At 40.0% G+C, this 21,888-nt stretch overlaps 1 protein-coding gene across 4 annotated transcripts; it reads right to left on the bottom strand.

Moving 5' to 3' along the window:
- Positions 1-1,761: 1,761 nt before the first annotated feature.
- On the bottom strand, positions 1,762-20,781 carry emsy (EMSY transcriptional repressor, BRCA2 interacting). 4 transcript variants are annotated; one of them, XM_054626113.1, is made up of 21 exons: positions 20,578-20,781; positions 16,958-17,066; positions 16,744-16,843; positions 16,554-16,628; positions 16,293-16,468; positions 15,843-15,998; positions 14,678-14,934; positions 14,176-14,404; positions 13,489-13,698; positions 12,993-13,142; positions 12,723-12,896; positions 12,494-12,630; positions 11,982-12,020; positions 11,121-11,294; positions 8,848-9,040; positions 8,525-8,692; positions 7,388-7,543; positions 6,440-6,609; positions 4,978-5,547; positions 4,317-4,721; positions 1,762-3,584 (listed from the first exon to the last, which is right to left on the bottom strand). In XM_054626113.1, the coding sequence occupies exons 1-21, from the start codon at positions 20,578-20,580 to the stop codon at positions 3,372-3,374; spliced, it is 3,864 nt and encodes a 1,287-aa protein (XP_054482088.1). In that variant the 5' UTR covers positions 20,581-20,781; the 3' UTR covers positions 1,762-3,371. The 4 variants fall into 4 exon arrangements, with proteins under 4 accessions (XP_054482088.1, XP_054482091.1, XP_054482089.1 ...); XM_054626116.1 differs by having other exon boundaries at positions 1,762-3,572; XM_054626114.1 differs by having other exon boundaries at positions 4,317-4,718.
- Between the last annotated feature and the right edge of the window lie 1,107 nt (positions 20,782-21,888).

The raw sequence follows: 21,888 nt of genomic DNA, 5'->3' as shown, positions 1-21,888 counted from the left end.
TCACTGGAAATAGTTATTTGATGCTATGTTTATGCTCTGATTCTTAAGAATCTTTAAAAATCTATTAAAAGATCACAAAAACCACATGAAAGAAGTCATAATCTGATCAGAAAGTTGCTGCTGTCCAACAATGAAGCTCTTTTTAACTGATACACTCATAGATCTCTTCAAAGTTTAAGGTTAAACACTTGTTACCACAATGACTCACAGAACTCAAAGGTGATGAATAACAATAAAGAACCATTGTGGCTTTAAAAACCCTGTGAAACACCACTACTATCACATACATATGATAAGTATAATTAACCTCCTGTGGAGAAACATTTCCTGATGATTTTAGACTACTCTTCATCCCATTGGTTCTAGACAAGAGGAACCAGTGTCTGAAATGAGCTGGAGGACTCAGCCTGGACTCACCCTGACTAAAGAAAAGCAAAAAAGAAATCAAGCAAACTCAAGCTGAAGGAATGCTGCTCTGGCCTCCATGATGAATGAAAGACATGTTGGAGGAAACTCCTATTTCACCCTTATACACCCATAATCTTTCCCACAGTGGAACTAGTGACTTAAACTGTTAACAATACTAAACAGACCACCAAAACACATCGTCTCTAGCTGTATTTCAATGAAAACTCTTAGTCATTTATTGAATGTCTGTTAAAAAGCAGCTGGACTTGTTTGGTTTTGAGGATATTTCACAGCTTATCCAAAATGTTTCATCAGCTGAAGACCACAGGGACAGACACATTGCCTTATCCCTTGTGTGTTTTTGTGCTTTTTAGCTGTAAATGCAACTCTTCTTCCTCAGCATTGAGCAGCTCCGTAGCAGAGTGTGCAGCCACGTCTGGTCCGTGCCGTTCTTCCAGTAACACTCGTTGACTTTTTGATTTTTCACAGGATGTTTTGCTTGGAGAATACTGCAAGTTAGCAGTTTCCTCTGTACTTGCCGTCATAAAGTGAGTTCCGTTGACAGATTGTGGTTTTTGGATAGCTGGAAAGATTGTTGGACAAAGCCCCCTCTACCTGATTGTAACACCTTGGGGTTGATTTAAACGCTGTTTGACATATTCGACAAGCACTTCCTTGAAGGCGTACTGACACCTTCAGTGTTAACTAAGTCGTATAAAAAGTTGGAATTTTGACCCGTGATTGGTGGCACTAGATACAACAATAAAGGGTCTTATGATTCAAACTTTTGTTGCAATCCAGGGAATATTTGAGATATTCTTTTGACACTGAAAACAAGGATTGCATCTCTTTATTCCAGAGAAAACAGCGTTGATATATATGGTTCATTCGAGCTGTTTCTCAGTCAGGTGAGTCAGCAGAGCAGAATAAACTGTGTTATCCGGTGGGACTTTGGCAGCATTATCCAAGCAGGGGTGCAAGGGTGCAGGGTGGAGGGACGGTAACCCAGCATGCTCCTAAACTCCTAAACAGAGCCACATGTTTTGAGGTTGAGCCCAACCAATCAGACTCTGCAGGCTGGATATGAGCCCCCAGGAGCCCAACGGATCACTTTCAACACGAGGAGGAAAAAGCGCCAGTGTGGAGCTGGACCCTTCAGGGAGAGTGCATTAAGGCTTTTACAAGCGTGCAGAGCCAACAGAAAAACCCCTAACACCACCGCACAGCCTCCAATAAACATGAAACTTGGCTCCGATTGCCAGTATAATGCAATAAATATGATTTTATATTTGCCAGCAGGAGCCACCATGAATGTTTTTGGCTGCCTAAGCCAATTTTAGACCAAGTGTCAGCAGATAATGTAATGGTTGTACGTGGCTAAAATTGGCTAGTAACACTTTATGAAATCCGTTTTACAAATCTGAACGTGTTGTAGTTCAGGATTTGGCCGCAATGTCACCAGTGAAGTGGAAAAACCACAGGTTTGAATCCAACAACAGCAAAGACTCCTGGCAAACTAACACATGGCTTGTTATTTTGTGAAACATTAAAATGCGTGTAGTTTAGAGGGGCTTTGATATTCATTTGTACATTTTTTAATTCTTAATAATCAAACTAGTTGCTTATTTATCTAAATTAAGATAAAAAAATGGATCTGCACATCGAATTCAGAGCATATCTATGACTGAGGGATTGTCTCCACATGGCTCTCAACATGGCGACGGCTGAATTTGGAATCAAGCATATTTAACCAAAAACACAAACCTTGAACCCAGAGCACCCTTACACAACTGCTCAATGAGAGGAAGCTCCTAGAATTTCAGTGTTGAAGTACTTCTTTGTATTGTAGGGAGTCCCTGTTAACAGGCATTTCAGTAAAAAGTCCTTTTTTTTTAGGTCCTCCTCCACAGAAACATGTGCTTTGCATGTGGTTACTTCCCTTTGATGTTTGACCTAATCCGTGCAGAATGATGCATCGCAAGAGTTTGACACTAGAAAGCTGAAGATTCAAAGCATCACACTGTTAATCTCTCATTTTGTCTTACTACATCCAAAAAGCTCATTTTGTTTGCGACCAATAAAGCTGTATAAACTGACATGTTCTACTCAGCGGATTTATTGTGCAGATTAAATGATTTGTATGTCTCAACTAGTCATCTAGTTTGAAAAGGTATAAAATAAATGCATAGTTTCAAACACTATGCAGAAGCAAATGCATATTTTCTCACAGCAACCTTTTTTAAACTGCAGAATATATCTTACAAAAAAAAGGTACATTTGTTAATGTTTTCTTTTTACATCACATCAGTTACAATGAACAGTAACACATATGTTATCCTTCCTCCAGGACTGTTGTCTGGTTTATGTTCCTTCCACGCAGCAGTTTCAATCTGCTCCAGCTTTGTTCTGTCTTCTGAAAAGTCCCAAAAGCATTTTATGAGATTTCACTGTTAAAAAACTGCACCTCAGTCAAAAGAAATACTGTTCATCTGGTAGAAAAACCTTCAGATGTCCATCAACGGCAGAGTCGCTTTGTACACAAAATTGGGGAACATATATTTGAAATACTCTGGACAATAAATGCAACATATTAATGCAGGACTGTAGTGGTTTGATCCGACTGTATGTTACAGAAAGGACGTACAGTGGCACGGTGCCAAAACTTCCAAATAATCAATTTCATGGATGTGCAACTGTCCTGGAAGGTTTGTTTTGAGAGGCTGCGTTTCCAACGGTCTGTTGCTGCACTAAAACTAATCCTTTCACCTCGCACCTTTGTTTTCCCTCCAGCGCTCCTCGCCGGCAATAAAAAACACATGTCCCATTAGTTGTGCTGAAGAAAAGAAGTAAAACTAATATTTTACAAAAAAAAACAAAAAACAGACAGCATTTTTTTTGCTCTTGCACTATAAAAAAAAAAAAAAAAAAAAAAGACAGCCAGAAAGTCTTTTGTCCACCGGGTCTCAAACCACCGGTGCCTCCGGCCTGGAGTGTCTACGGTTGGTCGGGGGACTGGCGGCCGCGGCCTCGTCGTTGCTGCTGTCCACCTCCTGCTCCATGGGGCTGTCCTCCTCCAGCTGCTGGCTGGTGTAGTTGGTGATCTCCAGGAAGCCGCTGGGCTCCACCACCACGTTGGACTGGCTGGAGTCCGGCAGGATGGAGTACTGAGGAATCACCTGCATGCGTTAGTCACATTTGAGTTTCAGTCAATGTCCAGTAAGATAACAAAATGTATCTCGTTCCATTAAAGATTAATGTTTAATGCACAACTTTCTAAGATAAGATAAGATAAGATAATCCTTTATTAGTCCCGCAGCGGGGACATTTGCAGGCTTACAGCAGCAGAGAGTAAAGTGCACACAAGAGACATGCATTCCTTTGCCTTCTATAATATTAGTGCAGTTTTATAAAGCTAAAAGCTGCCATCATATTTTAAGTTAACAATAACTGTGTTTCCCTTCAAATGCGAATTAAAGCAAATAGTAAGTTACGCGTATTTCCATCAACTGGTTTGGAGTGAAAAAGTGTCACGTATGGCTCTGATCCTCCAGTAAACAGAGGTTAAAGAAGTAGAAGTTAAGAACTGGAAACAAATAGAATCGCCAAGAAAACGGGAGATCTTCAGCGGGAAACAGCTGATCAGTCATGTGAGTCAAATGTTTCCTGCATCAGAATGTGTTTGACAAAGGAGTTTCCATAATCAATTTAGTGCATCAAGTCTTTTTCAAGACGAAAACCACCTCAAGCATGCTTAAAAATGTTTTCTCAATTGAGGAAGTTTTTCAAATTTCTCCGTTTCCATACAGCCAAAAGAAAAAGGTTGATATGTGACAAACATACTGACAAACCTGTCTGTACCTCGAGCAATCTGATTTATGACATGCATTATTTAGTCATAAATATCTCACCTCAATGACCTCCAGGTCCTCTTTGCTCCTCTGTGCTGTGAGACCCTGCATGCAGCTGAACTGCTGGGACTTTGTGTGGGGATGATGCATGGAGGCCCCAGAGCTGCTGATGAACTGGCCCGAGTCCAGCGTGCCTGACACGGCCTGGACCTCCAGGGCTTTTCCCAGAGGGCCGCAGTCGCTGGATGAATCCACCACCATTGGCTCCGTGCTCGGATCGATCTCCGCCTCCATCATGGAGATCTTCAGGATGTCCGACACCGAGGGCTTGTCCCCCGACGGCCTGGAGCTGGACTCGGGGATCAGTTTGGCGGTGGCCTCGCCGCTGCTGAAGACCTGCGACGAATGATGGGAGCCTCCGAAGGTGATCTTGGTGACGGTGGCGCTCTGTGTGATGATTGGCTGCTGGGGTGGAGAACGAGGAAATGAAAACACAAAAAAAACAACCATGAATACATTGGTTGCTGCTTATCAGTCTGCAGCCTGTTGGAGGAGAGCATTACAAATGTTTGATTGTGTTTGACAAGTAAAGAAGGGAAAACCCCGGCACTTTCACACATACTGGTTATGTCACATGCCTCGAGACAAACTCATCCAGCTGACCGACAGAAGATTGTTTATTTCTCCCTCTCTGCAGTGTTGACGGTATGAAACCACTCACCTGGCTGGAGGTGGTCTTTTCCGTGCTGACAGGGTGGTGCGCCTGCAGTGGAGGAGGGTGGGACATGGGTGTGTGCAGGGGTCTGTGGTGGGATGTGGGCGCCTGCTGGAGCTTCGGCAGCTGCGGCGTCAACAGGGGCTTGGTTGGTGTGCTCGGGGTCATGACCTTTGCCACGACTTGGGCTGGTGCGGTCAGTGGTCTGTCTTTGGGGCTCAGGGTCAAGGCCTGGGGTTTGGGCTGAATCTGCTCCCGTAGTTTCGGTAGTTTCTTCGTCAGAGGGAGGGTGGAGGGGAAGGCGGCGGAGGAAGAGGAAGGCTGGCTGATTTGAGGTTTGCTCTGCAGTTGTGGCGGCGGCTGCACAGAGGTGGAGGTGGAGGTGAGCCGACTCTGCTCGGCCTCTGCCTGGCTCGAGGGAGGCGGCTGAGCGGCTGCAGAGTGGGGGGTTTGTCTCACGGGATCCGTAGCCGGTTGGCTGGAGCGGTAAAACAAGCCCGTTTGGGGGTCCAAGGTGTCGCCTTCCAGCTCGCCCACCTCCAACACGGTGTCGCTTTTACCGTGGCTGTCAGAGGGCTGAAACACAAAGAAGACTTCTGAGAGATGAAATGAAGAGGAGGGTGACATTTAACCTGTCCCCATGGAGCCAACGGGGGCCACTGCAGAGGCAGGAATGCACCAAAACATCTGCGTGGTATCAAGATGACACAAGTGTTTAGGGCCAGTTCCTTTTCTAGGGGGACAGTATGAATTGATGAGTCATAATAATAAGATCTATTTCTTTTTTTACTCTTAATTGTTAAATGTAAATGACAAAAAAAAAATGTAATGCTCAAATAACTAAAAAAAAAAATCACCACAAACATCTCAATTAAACAGTTAAACTGACTAGAACTTAATCCTTACTTAATGATTATGTATTACTTATGCCTAATGTTGCACTTAAATATTTATATCCATCTCTTTATATACAATATGACATAAAAACTTAACGCTTTGGTGAAATACTGCAGGAGTCACTTCAATAATGCCAATTAGGTTTTTTTGTGTGTAATTTCCCCCAAATTCCCCCAAAACATCTTCTTACTTAGTGCTCTTGCTTGAGTGGTAGTACACAGACTTCTTTACATTTAGACTACAGTACTTTCTACTTAAAAATAGTTCCTATGAAAATTGTTTACAATGTGCTCTGGATTATCCGGAGTGGTTTCGTGGCGCTCACATTGTTCATTGAATGCAAGGTTGTGAGCACCACAAACAAAATTCCATTCACCTCCATTGTCTGGCCATTTAAGCCAAAATAAAAGATGCGAATTAAATGGGCGACATCCCAACATTATATACTATGTACTCTCTATTGTTATATTTTACATGATCTACTGTATTTGTTCCCTCATTGGCCAATGAGTTCGTCCCAACACCACTTCAAAACCACTTTAGTTTCCAGAGTATCGACCAGTGTCCTCACCACGTGGCTGACGTGCGTGGCTGCGGCTGCGGAGGCGACGGTGGCAGCGGGTTTGGTAACCACGGTAACCTGGCTGCATATTTTGTAGGGCTTCCCCAGCTGCTGGCTGGAGGACATGACCACGTTGTCATCCTCGGAGGGCACCCCCCCCACTCTGCTGCTGACTTTACCTGGCGGGGGAAATCACAGATCAGGCAGCCGTTTTTCCAATTATCAAATCAAAAAGAGAGGACATGATTGCGTATTTCAGTGTCAAATTTTGAGGTTGTAGTTTGAAGTTTAGTTTGTTTCCCTGAAGTGAATGAGCTGCCAACCAAAAAGGGAAGTGCTCAGTAGCTCTACCACATTTTACCGCATTTTTGATTTTAGTTAAAGAATTGTGATTAATGATTCATCCTTCTGTTCATTTTATGCCACACAGCGGTGATGTTGTGTTTTGGTCTTGTTCAAAGCCAAAAAGGACCCACGCTGCTCTTATAACGCCACGTTAACATCCCAACATTTTCATGGGAATTAACTAAAAAGCTGGAGGGAAGTGAAACCTCCAGCATGACTTTCTCCAGAAAAGTCATCACCTTGCTTCATTAGCAAGAATTACAGTCTCATGAGGTGAAACAGAGAAACCTGTCTAACAGCAGTGCGATTTGACAGACAAGCTTTTTTCTTTCATGTTTTTTTAACAGACTTTGTGCTCAGAAAGACACTTAATCTACCCTGCTGATTGAAAAGCACCTAATACATTTTCAGTTTGTCGTAAATTTGTATCATTGGCTTTAAACTTTAATTATATATATTCCGATTTTGTACTTTTACCCAAGAAAGATTTTGATACTTGTAACTGAGTATTTCTACTACACTGTGGTATTTCTTTCTACTTTTAAATCGAGTATCTTCCACTACCACTGGAGTATTACATGCAGTGCGTCGGGAGGCAGAATGGAGAATTACCTGCTGTGACGTACTCAGTGCTGGGTTCAGCCTCTGAGGTGGACGGCCTCGGGGACTCCGGGCTGGGCTTCTTCTCCTGGGCCAGCTGGAGGGGCACGGCCATCTGGCTCAGGTCGATGGTGTGCTGTCTGGGTTTGGACTCCGCCTTCTCTTTCACTGCCAGACGGGGAGCCAAGGGTCAATATGTAAGGGACAATGATGTTACGGTTAAATCTGTTTGCACAACCAACTCTGCTCCCAGCAGACCACATGACACATGACAATAAAAACCTGTGCAATACATTACACTGTGCAATAATAGTTATAATAGTTTTTCTGTCTGTAAATATAATATTTCAGTTGTTGTTGTTTTTCTACTGTTTCTCATTGCTTATTTTTATTTCATTTTTATCTTGTCTTTCTTTACTATGTCTCTTGTGTGCACTTTACTCTATGCTGCTGTAAGCCTGCACATTTCCCCGCTGCGGGACTAATAAAGGATTATCTTAATCGTAAACATGGAGGAAATGTTAAGTTTGCATTAGTGGAAATTAGAACAGAAGCAGATCCTGAAACGCTGAGGTTTCTTATTTAAATATGATAACGTTCAAAATAAAGAACGGGTTCTTTTTACAGCTTATGTCAACAAAGGCCACTATATGATAATTCAGAGTGTTACCAAGAAACCACAAGGTGTTTTCAGGATGATAAGACGATAACACTGGGAAATATATCAGTTAATAAACGCTGAACTTTGCTTTTGGGAATTTACAATCAGGAGGAAGGGGAATGTCCTTTCTGAAATGGAGTTCTTATGTACAACACTTTCGCCTCCACGTATTTCCTGGTACTCTTTCTCACTTCCTGTCTACTCATCAGCCCAGTTCCACAGGTTTGTAGCCCAATGAGCTTATTGTGAAAGCAATGCTTCAGTCCCCAGATATAATTACTGAGGGCCGCGTGGACTTTTCTTTGTCAGAATAGCTCCATAGAGCACAAACAGCTGTTTGATAAAACAGAGTATAGGTGGTGATTCTTTGACTGCTGTAGTCAGCATGTGTACAGGTGATACAAACCCCCCCCACCCCCCCCCCCCCACCCCCCCCGGCCCATCTTTCCAGTTGACGTCGGCAGGCTTTCCGTGACATAAAGGCTCACCTGCTGTCTGTTGAAGCTCCAGCAGGGCTTTGATGGTGGAAGCGGCGGACTGGGAATCCCCAGCAGACACCTCCTGGTAGATAATGGTGGGGCTGGACTCCACTGATATTTCCTGCTCTGTCCAGTCATGCTCTCTGGAGGACATCACGTGCACTACGGGCTGAGGCTCTGAAGGAAACAATGAGGGACAAATTGTAATATTTAAAAAGGTTAATTTCACATTAAACTCTTGCCTAATGTTTCCAGGAAAAAACACACCCAGAACATGTAAGCAGTAGCAGCTGATTCGTCTGACCTTATCATCTCATAAACATGAAGTTTACCTTGAGCGCCGCTGTGGGACGACTCGCCGGCTAAGCTTCCGGAGTCGTCCTTCGTGGACCCGTCCTGGCTCATGGCCTGACTCTGCGCGAGTTCTGCCGAGCGGGTCACGTGCTGCAGCGCCTCGGTGACCAGCTGCCGGGTCTGTTCGCTCACCACCGCCGTCTGGAAGACGGGCTTAGGCTTGATGAGAACCTGGAAGGAAGCCAAAAGAACAGAAGAGTGTTCTGTAAAGCAGCGGCTCCCATCCAAATGTGTCAACAGTAGATCAAATCTTTCATTGATGATCCTGGAAGCGTTTCTGTTTGGTTTCCATTCATACTACCACCACTTGGAGTGGCAGAAGCGATTTTTGTCTTATTTATTGGGTATTGTTTGCATGATGATATTAATACAAGTTTCCGAATCTTTAACGTCAATAGCTACGTAATATTTCCGTCTGCTATGCCGGTCATAAAAGTATACACGTCATCAAAGTTTTGGAAGCGTTTTTGTCACTGGAAAGTCTAACTTTAGTACCGAAGAATTTACTATAAAATAGTTTTCTGTGGGTGTTGAATTCAGTACCCATTGTATGTGTATACTGTACCGCATGGCTGGCTGACTCACTGACCTCAAGTTCCCCTTATGGACTAAAAATGGAAAGTGAAGTAAGGCTAAATTTAGACTGAAGTGATGAGTTTGATATTGAAAGTACAACAAACTGTTGCGCCATGCGTATGAAGAAATCAGCAGAATTTTGCTGGAGTAATTAAATAGATCTTAAAGAGAATATTTTCATAGATAGGGCTCACTATGTTCCTTCATCCATCACTGCTTCATGTGTAAGGAGGTACAAAAAACACCTGGAAATTAGCATGATGGGATTTACCCTCTGAATCTGACACCTGTGTGTTGAATTCAAATTCCCCAAAAAGCCTTAAAAAATAAATATACGTGGGGAAGCTTGGGGTACTTAATTATTTCTATTGTTGTCCCTTTTCTCAGTGGGCGTTTCTTATTAAGTCGGTGGATAAACTTTCGAACCCCATATTTTCTATAATTTCTAAAGAACTAATCTTTTTAAAAATCTTTATAAACAGAAGAAAAAAAATCCCCAGGAACTGAAAACAACACCTACAGCTGTCGGTTTCATTGTACAGTCCCAGTATACAGTAGCTTCTGACGAGAACGCTGTGCATTGAATATAGAATCGAAATAACTACGACATCAAACCAAATATAGCAGATTTGGGGGGAATTTCCCTCTCATGTGACAGTCAGATCCATGACAAAACATGTGCTTATCCTTATCAAAAAAAAAAAGCATTGTTAAATTGTTTGGTTGTGGCTCAGAGGTAGAGAGGGTGGCCTTTAAGCGGGTCGGCTTTCAATCACAGGATCGGTGATTCGATCCAGTCCATGTGGGCAAGACACTTGACCCCAATTTCAAATCATCAATCAAACTCTTAACAATAGATTTTTGGATTGCCAGATAGACAAAATGAAAAAGTAAGGAAACAAATAATCAAATCTTCATATTGAACAGCCAAATAATTCTGATTCAGGTACTGCCATTAATTCAATGCTGTGTTTACAGCTCACTCCACTGCCCGTAAGTGGTCAAAGGAATAGAAACATGATCCTGTTAAAGGTGACACACACTACAGTCTGCAGCTGTTTGACCTGAAAGAGCAGCAGATTAGGTTGCTGTCAGTCGGCCCGGCTCATTGACAACATTTGTGTAAAGTCCCATTTCTCCCCCTGAACGGGGAAGTAAATGGAGGAAGAGGAAAGATCAGTGTCAAAGCCCCGGAATCCATCTGTCAGTCTGAAGAATAGGGGAGTTTTCTCTTCTCTTCAAACATGATGAATGTTTGCTTTAATGACCAGATTTAACTTCCCCTACCAAATATCAAGCATTACCCAGATGAGAGGAGAAGTCTAAAATGAGCACTGAGAAAGAAACCTTTGACTTATTTTGTTTTGTTTTTCGTTACACTTGTGGTTACTTGAAGTCAGTCCGTAGGTCATGTGAATATCCACTTGTTTAAGTCATATGATAAGTTCATTTGAATGTGGTTAATCAGGATGTAATGATGATTTTAAGTCCCATGCTTAAAGCCGCTGTAAGTAGAACATTCCCTCAGCGGTTAATGGAATATTTCAGAGCGGGTGATTGTTGGAAAACACTGTAATAATTAGAAGTTTGGCACGGATTGTTTTTATAAATAAAAAGATAAGAAAAGAAAGCAGAACATTTTTAAAAACACAAACAGTGGCTGGCGGGGCCTCACCTGTGTCTTGCCCTGCTGGCCGTAGACGATCTTTGTTGGGATGATCTTGGTGGCGGTGGCCTGGGAGCCAGAGCTCATGCCTTTGGGCTGGGTGACGATCATCTTGGTGATGGGTCTGGAGGCGGTGATGATCGCTGGTTTGGTGCCCTGAACAGCCTGCAGGCCTTTCTCACCCTGAAGCACACACAGTTTATTCCAACACATCAGACTGCAAAAAGCAGCCACACTAGAGGAACCCCAGTAATGTACAGCAGATTCTGTCAACTTAAAATACTGCAAAAAAAGTAGGGCTGCCACAATAAATCGATTAGTTGTCAACCATTAAATTAATCGACAACTATTTTGATAATCGACTTATTGGTTTGAGCAATCTTTTAAAGAAAAATGATCTGAATCCGGCTGTTTAAATGTCAATATTTTCTAGTTTCTTAACTCCTCAAGTTGTGGATAAATCCAAACATTAGCCCAACAACTAGTTGATTAATCTAGAAAATAATTAACAGATTAATCGACAGTGAAAGTAATCATTAGTTGCTGCCCTACAACAAGATAAGAAACATAAGAAACATAATTTAAAGCAACAGTTCTACATTCTGACAGTCAGGCTAGCCGTTTCCCCGGTTTCCAGTCTTTGTGCTAAGCTAGGCTAACTGGATGCTGGCTGTATCTTCATATTTAACAAACAGAAATAAGAATGATATCAATCTGAACATCTAACTCTACACATGAAAACAAATGAGAATTTTTGCAAAACTGTCATACTACTTCCTTAAGAACACAAATAAAACACAGTACTGTATTTAACAAATTTTAAAACCTTGAATTCAGGAAATGTAATTTGATAAAATGTTTAAAAAGGACCTTTGTGTAGGATGTGAAGGTTTCAAACTTTGGCAACACCTAGTGGTTATATCAAAAAAGACAATATCACAACAGTGAAATAAATGGGCTGAAATCCACACAAACTGCACCAGTTAATACAAAAAGATGTTAACAAACATTTATGCCATCAGAACCATTAGAACGATTATGAGGCGACCACTACCAATATAAATAAACTGCTTATCTACTCAATAAAGTAATTAATAGTTTGGCCTGTAAAGTTCCCAGAGCTCATGTCGATGGCGTCTTCTTTTGTCCGACCAATCAGACAAACAAATCATTTTGGGACTAATTAAAAGGCATGGTAGGTAGAGGTTTACAGCACGTCATGTATAGAAGAGAAAACGAGAGGTTTCTGAGTGTCATTAATAAATAAATGTAATTCGTTAGTTCGACCAACTGAGAAGGTCGGCAGCACCAGTGCTACCAGTGGACACCTTCATCTGGAGCCCTGCAGTGTTTAGAAATCAATAGAGTGGCGTTTCACTGACCCCGGCGTTTAGAAGTGTGGTGACCACATTCTTGCCGGGTAGTCCTTGGATGGTCGCTCCTTTTCCTGTGGTTTTCTGCACCACTATGACGTTTGGCTTGGAGGTCATGGGGATGGTGGTGATCTTAGTCGTTGTGCCTGTCGCAGAGAAAAGTCAACATTGTTTTTTTATCAAAACTGCATAGACTATGTGAAATAACAACAACATGGATGTCTCCATGTTGGCTCACCGGAGACGATGTTGCTGCTGATGATCTTGCCGCCCAGCGTGGCCAGAGACTTGGGCACCACTGTGATGATGCTGCCGCTGGTGGTCTTGACGTAGGTGGTGCCACCGCCGGAGGCTGATATTCTGGCGCCGAGGCTGGGGCTCACAGTGGGTCTGGTGTAGGTGGCCTGGGTAGCTGCACGCAAAAATACAGTGTGGCTATTTAACAACTAGGATTTGGTATCAAAGTCACGGTAATTTGTTGAGTACAGGTGAGTTATGGATCACTCACCTGTGGACTGAGTGACCAGTTTGGTGGTCATAATGGCTCCGTTGCTACTGACGACCATGATGGGAGACGAGCTGCTGCTGGACAAAGCCACCGACGAAGGCTTGGGCAGGATTTTGCTGGGCTGCACCTGCTGAGTGATTATCTTGACCCCTGTAGATGTACAAACAAAATACTTGTATGCTGCAACATAATCACATTAGGTTATTTTAATTTTTATTTTTTTAGAAATAGGTTTTAAAAGGCTGGTGCGTTGAGGTTCCCTTGTATTTTGCCCAAAAAAGCACCATGCAACATTTTTCTGCTTGCACAAATTAAGTATTCTCTTTTTAATCTGTTCTATTAAATATAGACCAAGAGAGAGACCAAAAAGAAAACAGAAAGAAATATATTGATTAAGAAAGATTAATAAAAATATAAAAGAGAGACAATGAAAGAAAGAGATCAAGAAAGACCAAATAGAAAAATATAAAAGAAAGAAAGAGATAAAGAAGCTTACCGGACTCTTGTTTGATCTGAATGGTGGGCTTGGAGCCCGGCGAGGTGGTGGTGGTCTGGGTCTGGCAGACCCCCATAGCCGAGCTATGCTGCAGCTGTTTGGGTGACTGCTGTTTGGGGAACTGGGCCAGGATCTGAGCCGGCGATCCCATCAGGGTCTTAGGAGAAGGAAGTCTGGCTGAAGCCATCTTCACTCCAGCTGAAGAAGCACCTACAACAGTGAACAGAGGACTGTTATGCTAACAAAGATAACAGTTTGGCAACAGAATTAGGACGAAAGGGACACAAAAAGAGCAAATGTGTTAAAGTCTATGTACACTTTTAGGCTGTAAAGTATATTTTCTTCAAAATAGTGTCATTCTGAATATTTTGACATGTTATGTTTGGAAATAACTGTGGTATATTATAAACCAAGTACGATTAGCCAATTAAAATGCCAGAAATGTGATGTTTCCAGACAACAAACAGTTACCATATTTTCTCAAAGCACTCTAAATTGGTATACGAAAAATGTGTATTGTAAAAAAGGTTGTTTGTTGTAACAGTCACAGAAAATGATCAGCCAAACTTGCAGGACTGCTGACGGGAGTTCGAGGCTATTCCTGTAATTTACTCATTCTGAATTGAAGTTTTAAAAGTTCCATACATGCTTCACATAACTTATGTCGGTGCGGAGGAAGGAACCTACATGTTGTTGACATGACCACTGACGGAGTAGAGGAGACCATCGTGGTCACGGCGACGGTGTTGGCTGCCGTGCTGGCGCTGGCTGGGAAGACCACCGTCTGTTTCTGGGCGGTGGCGGTCAGCATGGAGGTGGAGACCAGCTTGGACAGAGCGGCATTGTTGTGGGCGTGAGACTTGGACAGGATGTTGGGCACAAAGTTGGAGCTGGGAGAAGTTGTCACGATGATCACCTGAATGAGGATGAGACAGTTAAAACTTTGGAGTTTCTTTGTGAGGAGCTGTGGTTCCCAACCTGCGGCTATATTGACTGGCTGTGTAAATATTGTTTTTGACTCATGTGATCCAAATATTTCCAAAAACTCCAGAGCGAGATTTTGTTTGTGTATTAGTAATTTTTTTAAGGGTGATGACTCAGGTATTTTAAGAAGCAAGTAGGCGGGGCTTCAAGGAAAAAAGGTGCATAAAGAGATTGTGTGGAAACCGTGGTAACCAGCCTCCCTCACCTTCTGCGTGGTGGTGTTGGTGGTCTGGATGGTGGGCTTGGTGAAGGTGATCTTGACGGGGGACAGGTGGGGCGGCAGCGAGTTGGCGATGCTCTGCATGATGTTGCTCATCTTGGGGCTGCTCACCGGCACCGTGATGTTCTTGGACACCGGCGGCATCACCTTGGAGACCTCCTTCAGCATCACCGGCGACGAGCTGGACGAGTTTGTCCGCCTGCGCTTGCGAGGCTTCTCGTCCTCGTCGGAACAGCTCACGCCTGCGAGGGAAAAAGGAGGATGGAAAATTCAAGATATTGCAAGGATGACTGTAGTCATGTTTTGGGCTTATTGATTAATCTGCCGATATGGGTATTAAACATCAGAACATAGTGGGACGTCCTCAAATATCTTTTGTTCCACAGTCAAAAAACGTAAGATATTCAATTAACTATTATACAACACAAATAAAAGCAGGAAATACTAATGTCACTCACATTTGAGAAGATGGAAGCACTAAATGTTTGGCTTTTTTGCTTCAAAATTAGTTAAATCAATCAAACGAAATTAATCGATCTTGCAATCAATTAATCTTTGCAGCTATTGTTCTGTCCATGATTTGGTTTGTTTGTGAAATTTAAAGTCTAAAGAGTAAAATCAAATGTAAAACACTGAACAATTTAATACATTTCCACTATAAAATCCTCGTTTACAGGTTCCTTCTGAGTTCTATCAATCAGGAAATCTTATAAAGGCAAGAGGAAATTAAAATATCATTCTCGTTACATCTTCAGTTTTAATAATGTGCAGACACATTTCTCATCCCCTTCCTAAATCAGCCTATTAGACACAGATCATACCAGCTGTTTGACTTGCATACACACATTGGCAGCAGAAGCTTGTAGAAATGTCAAATATAATCCAATGAATCCTAGGAGATGCTGCGTTTAGGAAATTTAAAATCCCAGCCAGTAAAAAACATCTGCAGTGTGGGGAGAATTTCTGAGTCATTTGACCTGCAGCAAAACTGAGGATGAGACTCCATTAAGGCGTTAGCTTTGTTCTGTTTGTTCTCAACACAAGAATGATGTTGGTAATCGGTTAACAAGCCTTTTATCGCCCCCTTTAGGCTGATCAGTACACGTGTTAGAGCTAAACATTAAACTGATTTGATGATGTGGAGGCTCACTCTTCACATAGACGGTGCTCCCGCTGGGCAGCACCACCACGTTGGATGAGGGACTGGGCGGTCGTGGGGATTTCACAGTTGCTCCTATGGCGCCGCTGGTGGCTGTGGCGCTGGTGGAGGTGCCGGTGGTGCTTGTGTAGGAATAACACACAACCACTGCAGGGAGGAAATTAAACATTCAGTCAATACCAAATCTGTTTTACAACATCCTTATGCTGCATTCACATGGAATTTTGTTTTATGTTTCCAATAGAATATTCAGAGAAAGCTGCATTTTATAGCTTAATTAATTTATAGAATAATTACATAAAGATGTAGACACAAAACCGTCTTATTTAAAATATTTAAATTACATCACCATAGCAACATAAAGTCATGCACGTTGTGTTTTGCCTTCCTGATTCCATGTGAAAAGCAGCATTAGTCGAATACAAAGTGATTCCGGCCCACCTTCTTTGTTTCCCGTTTCCGCCGGCAACAGAAGGGAGGCATTCTGATTGGCCGTTGCACTGGCCACAGCATTAGCAGTCACAGTGAACGCCGTCTGGGGGACCAGCCTCGGCATCAAGGGGACAAGCCGCCGTCCTTCAATGGACCATTCGGACGAGCTGTTCGGACCTGACATGCTGAAAAAATGCCGTTCAGTCATTACACGTTAGTTTTTAAAACTACAACTCCCAGACACTCCTACATGGCCGGTTATACACTTACTGATATGCAATGGTGGTGAGGCGTTCATCGTTGACAGCCCTGCGGACCTCAGCTCGATGGCGCTCTGTTGAGATACTGGGAGGATGAAGGGAAGAGGGGGATGACAAAATGATATTTAAGACATAGCAAAAGTTGGACAAATTGTTTCTCTCTTGATCATGAGGTTTTAGAATGTGTAGGAAACAATTACCCAAGGATTTTAGTGAGTTCTCCCAGCAAATCCTTCTTGTCCTTTGTCAGGTCTCCCTGGGCTCGCAGGGCGCTGATAACCCCAGCGTAAGCCTCCAGCTCTGGGAAAAAGAATCAATGAAACAAGAAGGATGTGACTTCAATCAGGTTAACTCAAATATGAATTTACAGCAGCGTTCCTATGCTATTTTTTTTTTTGTATCGCATGACCTTACCGAGTTTTCGGAGAATTCTTTTGCACTCATCCCTGCCCAGGTCCAGGATGGTGGGCCAGACCACGGGCATGGTACCAGTCAGCACTGGTTTCTCCAGCTGAATCATGGGCTGAGTGGAGAGCAAACAGGATAATGCAAGATGAGACAACATTTTAGCTTAAACTGTACAGCTGCCGGCAAATGCTACTCACAGGCTCTGTGTATTTTAGAGAGCTTCAACAACAACGAGAGACATTTGTTCTAATCATTCAAGGTAACATGAAGTCCAAAGAACTATGATAGAAAAGTGGACGCTAATTAAATGTGTTTACTCTTTGAAAAAAAAAAAAAGAGCCTCTTTTTTGTGCTATCTGTTAACTGTAACTGTGCTGCTATGGTGATATTATATTAAAGTTATATCAATATACTGAACAATTCTACAGAATCACTTTGGAGCTATCAGCTGTACCAGAACAGTCTGACTGACAAGATATTTATCTCACATAAGCAATTACTGTATGTTGAGTGTGAGCTAAATTTGTTGTCTTAAACAGGTTCCGTGATGCATTTTAATTAAGTGTACTCTAGTTTAATTGAATGAATTAGTCCCTATAAAGATGCTTTTCTCTCAGAGGAACTGCTGTGAGTAATTACTCTGCTCTTCAATCACGCAGCTTTTATGCAAACCGGGGATGAAGGACAAACGATGTTGAGATGTTATGAGTCAGAGAGAAGAGCAGAGGAGGGGAGCGAAACAATTAATGTTTTATTACCGCTTATGGTTTATTATTCATCTCAGCATATTATGGTGGGATTTCTGTTTCTGTTTATCTCTGAATTGTGAAGCAGAGCTGACTTTGGTAAACTGTTAGTGATGAACATAACCAGCTGAAACACTCGATTACAATGTGTGTTAATACTCTATTTATTAATTGAATGACAGTCAGGAACACGAACTGCTTCTTTCTATTTCGTTATTTGTTTCCGAACATAGTTGAAAAGACCAAAAGTCTTATTATAAATAGTATCAATAGTTTTTATATTCATCAACAGTTTTATTTTTTATTTAGCTTTGAATAACAAATAAATGTTAAAAATGAGAGAAATTGGAAATAGAAGCTCATAAAGATCTTAAAGGCATCAATAGTGTCCTTGGAAAGTAAACACTTAAATAAATCAAGTCTTATTTAGCTCTTGAAACATTGGAAATAGTGTTTATAGTATTTATACTTATTTATAGTTTTATTTCAAACTTTGTTTTGAATAGGATTTTTTGAATAAATATGATGATGTCCAAAATTAGAGAAATTGGAAATAGGAGCTATAAAAAATGACCTTGATGGTATCAATAGTGTCTTCTTTGGAAAGTAGACAAATCAATAATGAGCCACAAAAAAAAACAAGATGTAGTTCAATTATATAGCTATATATATAGCCATATAACAATGTGTTAGCTTTCTATCAATACATTCTGACTTCTTTAACAAACACTCACAAATAAATAAAATGTTTTGTTAAATTCCCAGTAAATTCCCCCCAAAAACTGGGCATTGACTGTCAAGCAAATGGTTCTCAAACACAGGATTAAATACTGCAATGCGTAGGAGAACATTTTGTACATCTGATTAATATTTGGTGCATTAAAGAGTATCAGAAACATGGAAGATGGAGAAGATAAATCAGGTTTTGGCTACAAAAAGGTGAATAAATTCAGAAAAAATATGGGAAAAAACTCCAGACTTTAAGGAGACAAATCATGCAATTTAATTGAATCTTTTTGATGGCACAAACCAGGATAGGATCCCTTTACAGAACATAATCCTCCAGGCTGCTTTTTCTTGAATTTCTCCTCATTATTAAGCTTTGAAAATGTGTACGCCTATTAGAATCAACAAACAAACGGTGTTATATAAATGTTCTAATTGTGTCCCTCTGGTACTTTCCATGTGAAACAACGCATAGTTGTTCTCAGTAGACCACATGACACTAAAAACCTGTGCAATATAAATACCCTGTGCAATAATAGTTATAATACTTATTCTGTCTGTATATATAATATTTCAGATATTTATGGATTCTTTACTGTTTTTTATTGCTTATTTATAATATTTGTTTTTGAGCTTGTTTTTTACTATGTCTCTTGTTTGCACTATACCCCTGTAAATCCTGTAAATTTCCCCGCTGCGGGACTAATAAAGGATTATCTTATCTTATCTTATCTTATAGACATCTGAAACCAGACAGTCCCAAACACTGCTTTTTTTGTAGAAGGTTAAAGGCCGTAAAGGTTGAAAACAACTGATTAAATATTAACAATGCATCAAATTTGATAAGTCTATGTTTTTATTCAGATTTAAAATCTTAGTCTGAAAAGTACCCACTAATTATAACTGTCAAATAAATGGAGTAAAAAGTACAATATTTATCTCTGAAATATGGAAGAGAAATTATGAAGTAGCATACTACTGGAGTAATTGTACTTAGTTTCAAGTCAGTCCTGCAGGTAACAAGTGAAACAAACAGTAGTTAGACATGGAAAAGTGCAGTAATATCCTAATATGCCTGTTTTTGATTGAATTGATATGTAAATATATGTATATTCTGAATATTTAAATATTATATATATTATAATAATATATAAAAATATTAATTTTACTATGTCTCTTGTTTGCACTATACTGATTAATATTTGGTATCAGAAACAGGGAAGATGGAGAAGATAAATCAGGTTTTGGCTACAAAAAGGTGAATAAATTCAGAATAAATATGGAAATAAACTCCAGACTTTAAGGAGACAAATCATGCAATTTAATTGTATCTTTTTGAATTTCTCCTCATTATTAAGCTTTGAAAATGTGTACGCCTATTAGAATCAACAAACAAATGTTTTTTTTATGTTATAATTGTGTCCCTCTGGTACTTTCCACGTGAAACAACGCATAGTTGTTCTCAGTAGACCACATGACACTAAAAACCTGTGCAATAATAGTTATAATACTTATTCTGTCTGTATATATAATATTTCAGTTATTTAAGGATTCTTTACTGTTTTGTATTGCTTATTTGCTTATTTATAATATTTGTTTTTGAGCTTGTTTTTTACTATGTCTCTTGTTTGCACTATACTGATTAATATTTGGTATCAGAAACATGGAAGATGGAGAAGATAAATCAGGTTTTGGCTACAAAAAGGTGAATAAATTCAGAATAAATATGGAAAAAACTCCAGACTTTAAGGAGACAAATCATGCAATTTAATTGAATCTTTTTGATGGCACAAACCAGGATAGGATCCCTTTACAGAACATAATCCTCCAGGCTGTGGCTCCCATATGTCACTGTTTACACTGTTTACACTGAGCAACAGCGCCCCCCACTGGCCGCCTCAGGTACTACATCACACTGTGGGCGTACAAGGCCAACAGCACAGAAAATGTGAGTTTGTGTTTAATAAAAAGGCTTTTTAGAGAAGTATTAAAAATGCTTTAAGTAAAACAAATGCATATTAATTAGAACAATACGTTTGAGCAGCCAGGGACCGACATTTATGGACTGCAGGCCCCCGTCTAGATGATGCATTTCTCGGTCAAAGCTGTGCAGTGGGTGTTAGCTTAGCTCGTTAGCCACATTGCTAGTCTTACCATCCGTTAGCAGGACAGCTTCAAGGCCGTGGTTATTCCCAGATCCAAACAAACATGGCGCACCTGGAGACTCTTGGCTACTCTACCGCATCGTGTAGATGTTATACAATAAAACAGAAGCAAAAGAAATCAAATGCTAAACTGCTAAATCTACGCAGAGACGTGCCAGTGTTTACGTTGTCTGCTAGCTAGCGTCTGCTTCTTCTTCTGCTTCTTCTTCGTGGGATGTGTTGTGACGCGGGAGGCCGCTTCTTCTTCGCGGCCGACGCAGTGCTGCCACCTACAGGTGGATGGACTCGTTTATTAATGCAGCCAAATAAAAATTGTGAGTTAAAAAAACAAACAAATAAATTAAATATGTATTAAAAATAATGAAATAATGAAATAATGAAATAATGAAATGATAAAATGATAAAATAATAAAATGATAAAATAATAATATGATAAAATGATAAAATAATTCAATAATTCAAATAAATGAAATAATGAAATAATAAATTAATAATATGATAAATAATAAAATGATAAAATGATAAAATGAATTAAAATAATAAAAATAATTAAATAAAAATAATAATAATAAAATGATAAAATGATAAAATAATTCAATGACAAACTGATAAAATAATTAAAGAATTGAATAATTAAATAATTAAATAATAAAATAAATAAAAATAATAATAATAAACTGATACGAATTACTAAATAATAATCAATAATTCAAATAAATTAAATATGTATTAAAAATAATGAAATAATGAAATAATGAAATAATGAAATAATAAAATAATAAAATGATAAAATGATAAAATAAATATGATAAAATGATAAAATAATTACATAATTTAATAATAAATTACAATTAAAATAATTAAAATAATAAAAAATAATTGAATTAAAAAAATAAAAAAATAAAAAGTAAAATAATAAAATAATAAAAATAATAAACAATACTAAAAAAACTACATGACTACACTTCATACATTCAGCCCACACAGCTCCTGAATCAGTTTACAATCAGCCCAATAACCCTGACTCCATTAAAAAAAAAAACTTTACAACCTGTGCTGGTTGCAGAATTTCTTGAATTTCTCCTCATTATTAAGCTTTGAAAATGTGTACGCCTATTAGAATCAACAAACAAACGGTGTTATATAAATGTTATAATTGTGTCCCTCTGGTACTTTCCATGTGAAACAACGCATAGTTGTTCCCAGTAGACCACATGACACTAAAAACATGTGCAATATAAATACCCTGTGCAATAATAGTTATAATACTTATTCTGTCTGTATATATAATATTTCAGTT

The sequence above is a fragment of the Anoplopoma fimbria genome, chromosome 24, assembly GCF_027596085.1.
Source record: "Anoplopoma fimbria isolate UVic2021 breed Golden Eagle Sablefish chromosome 24, Afim_UVic_2022, whole genome shotgun sequence".
Classification (NCBI taxonomy): domain Eukaryota; kingdom Metazoa; phylum Chordata; class Actinopteri; order Perciformes; family Anoplopomatidae; genus Anoplopoma; species Anoplopoma fimbria.
The sequence above is the reverse complement of the archived record's forward strand: the minus strand, read 5'-3'. Positions and strand labels throughout refer to the sequence as shown.

Excerpts from the sequence above, each read along its gene's own strand:
- emsy (XM_054626113.1), bottom strand. Across the intron at positions 15,999-16,292 it reads GGAAACGGGAAACAAAGAAG|TGGTTGTGTGTTATTCCTAC; the intron begins GTGGGCCGGAAT and ends TCCTCCCTGCAG. Across the intron at positions 14,405-14,677 it reads CCAACACCACCACGCAGAAG|GTGATCATCGTGACAACTTC; the intron begins GTGAGGGAGGCT and ends ATCCTCATTCAG.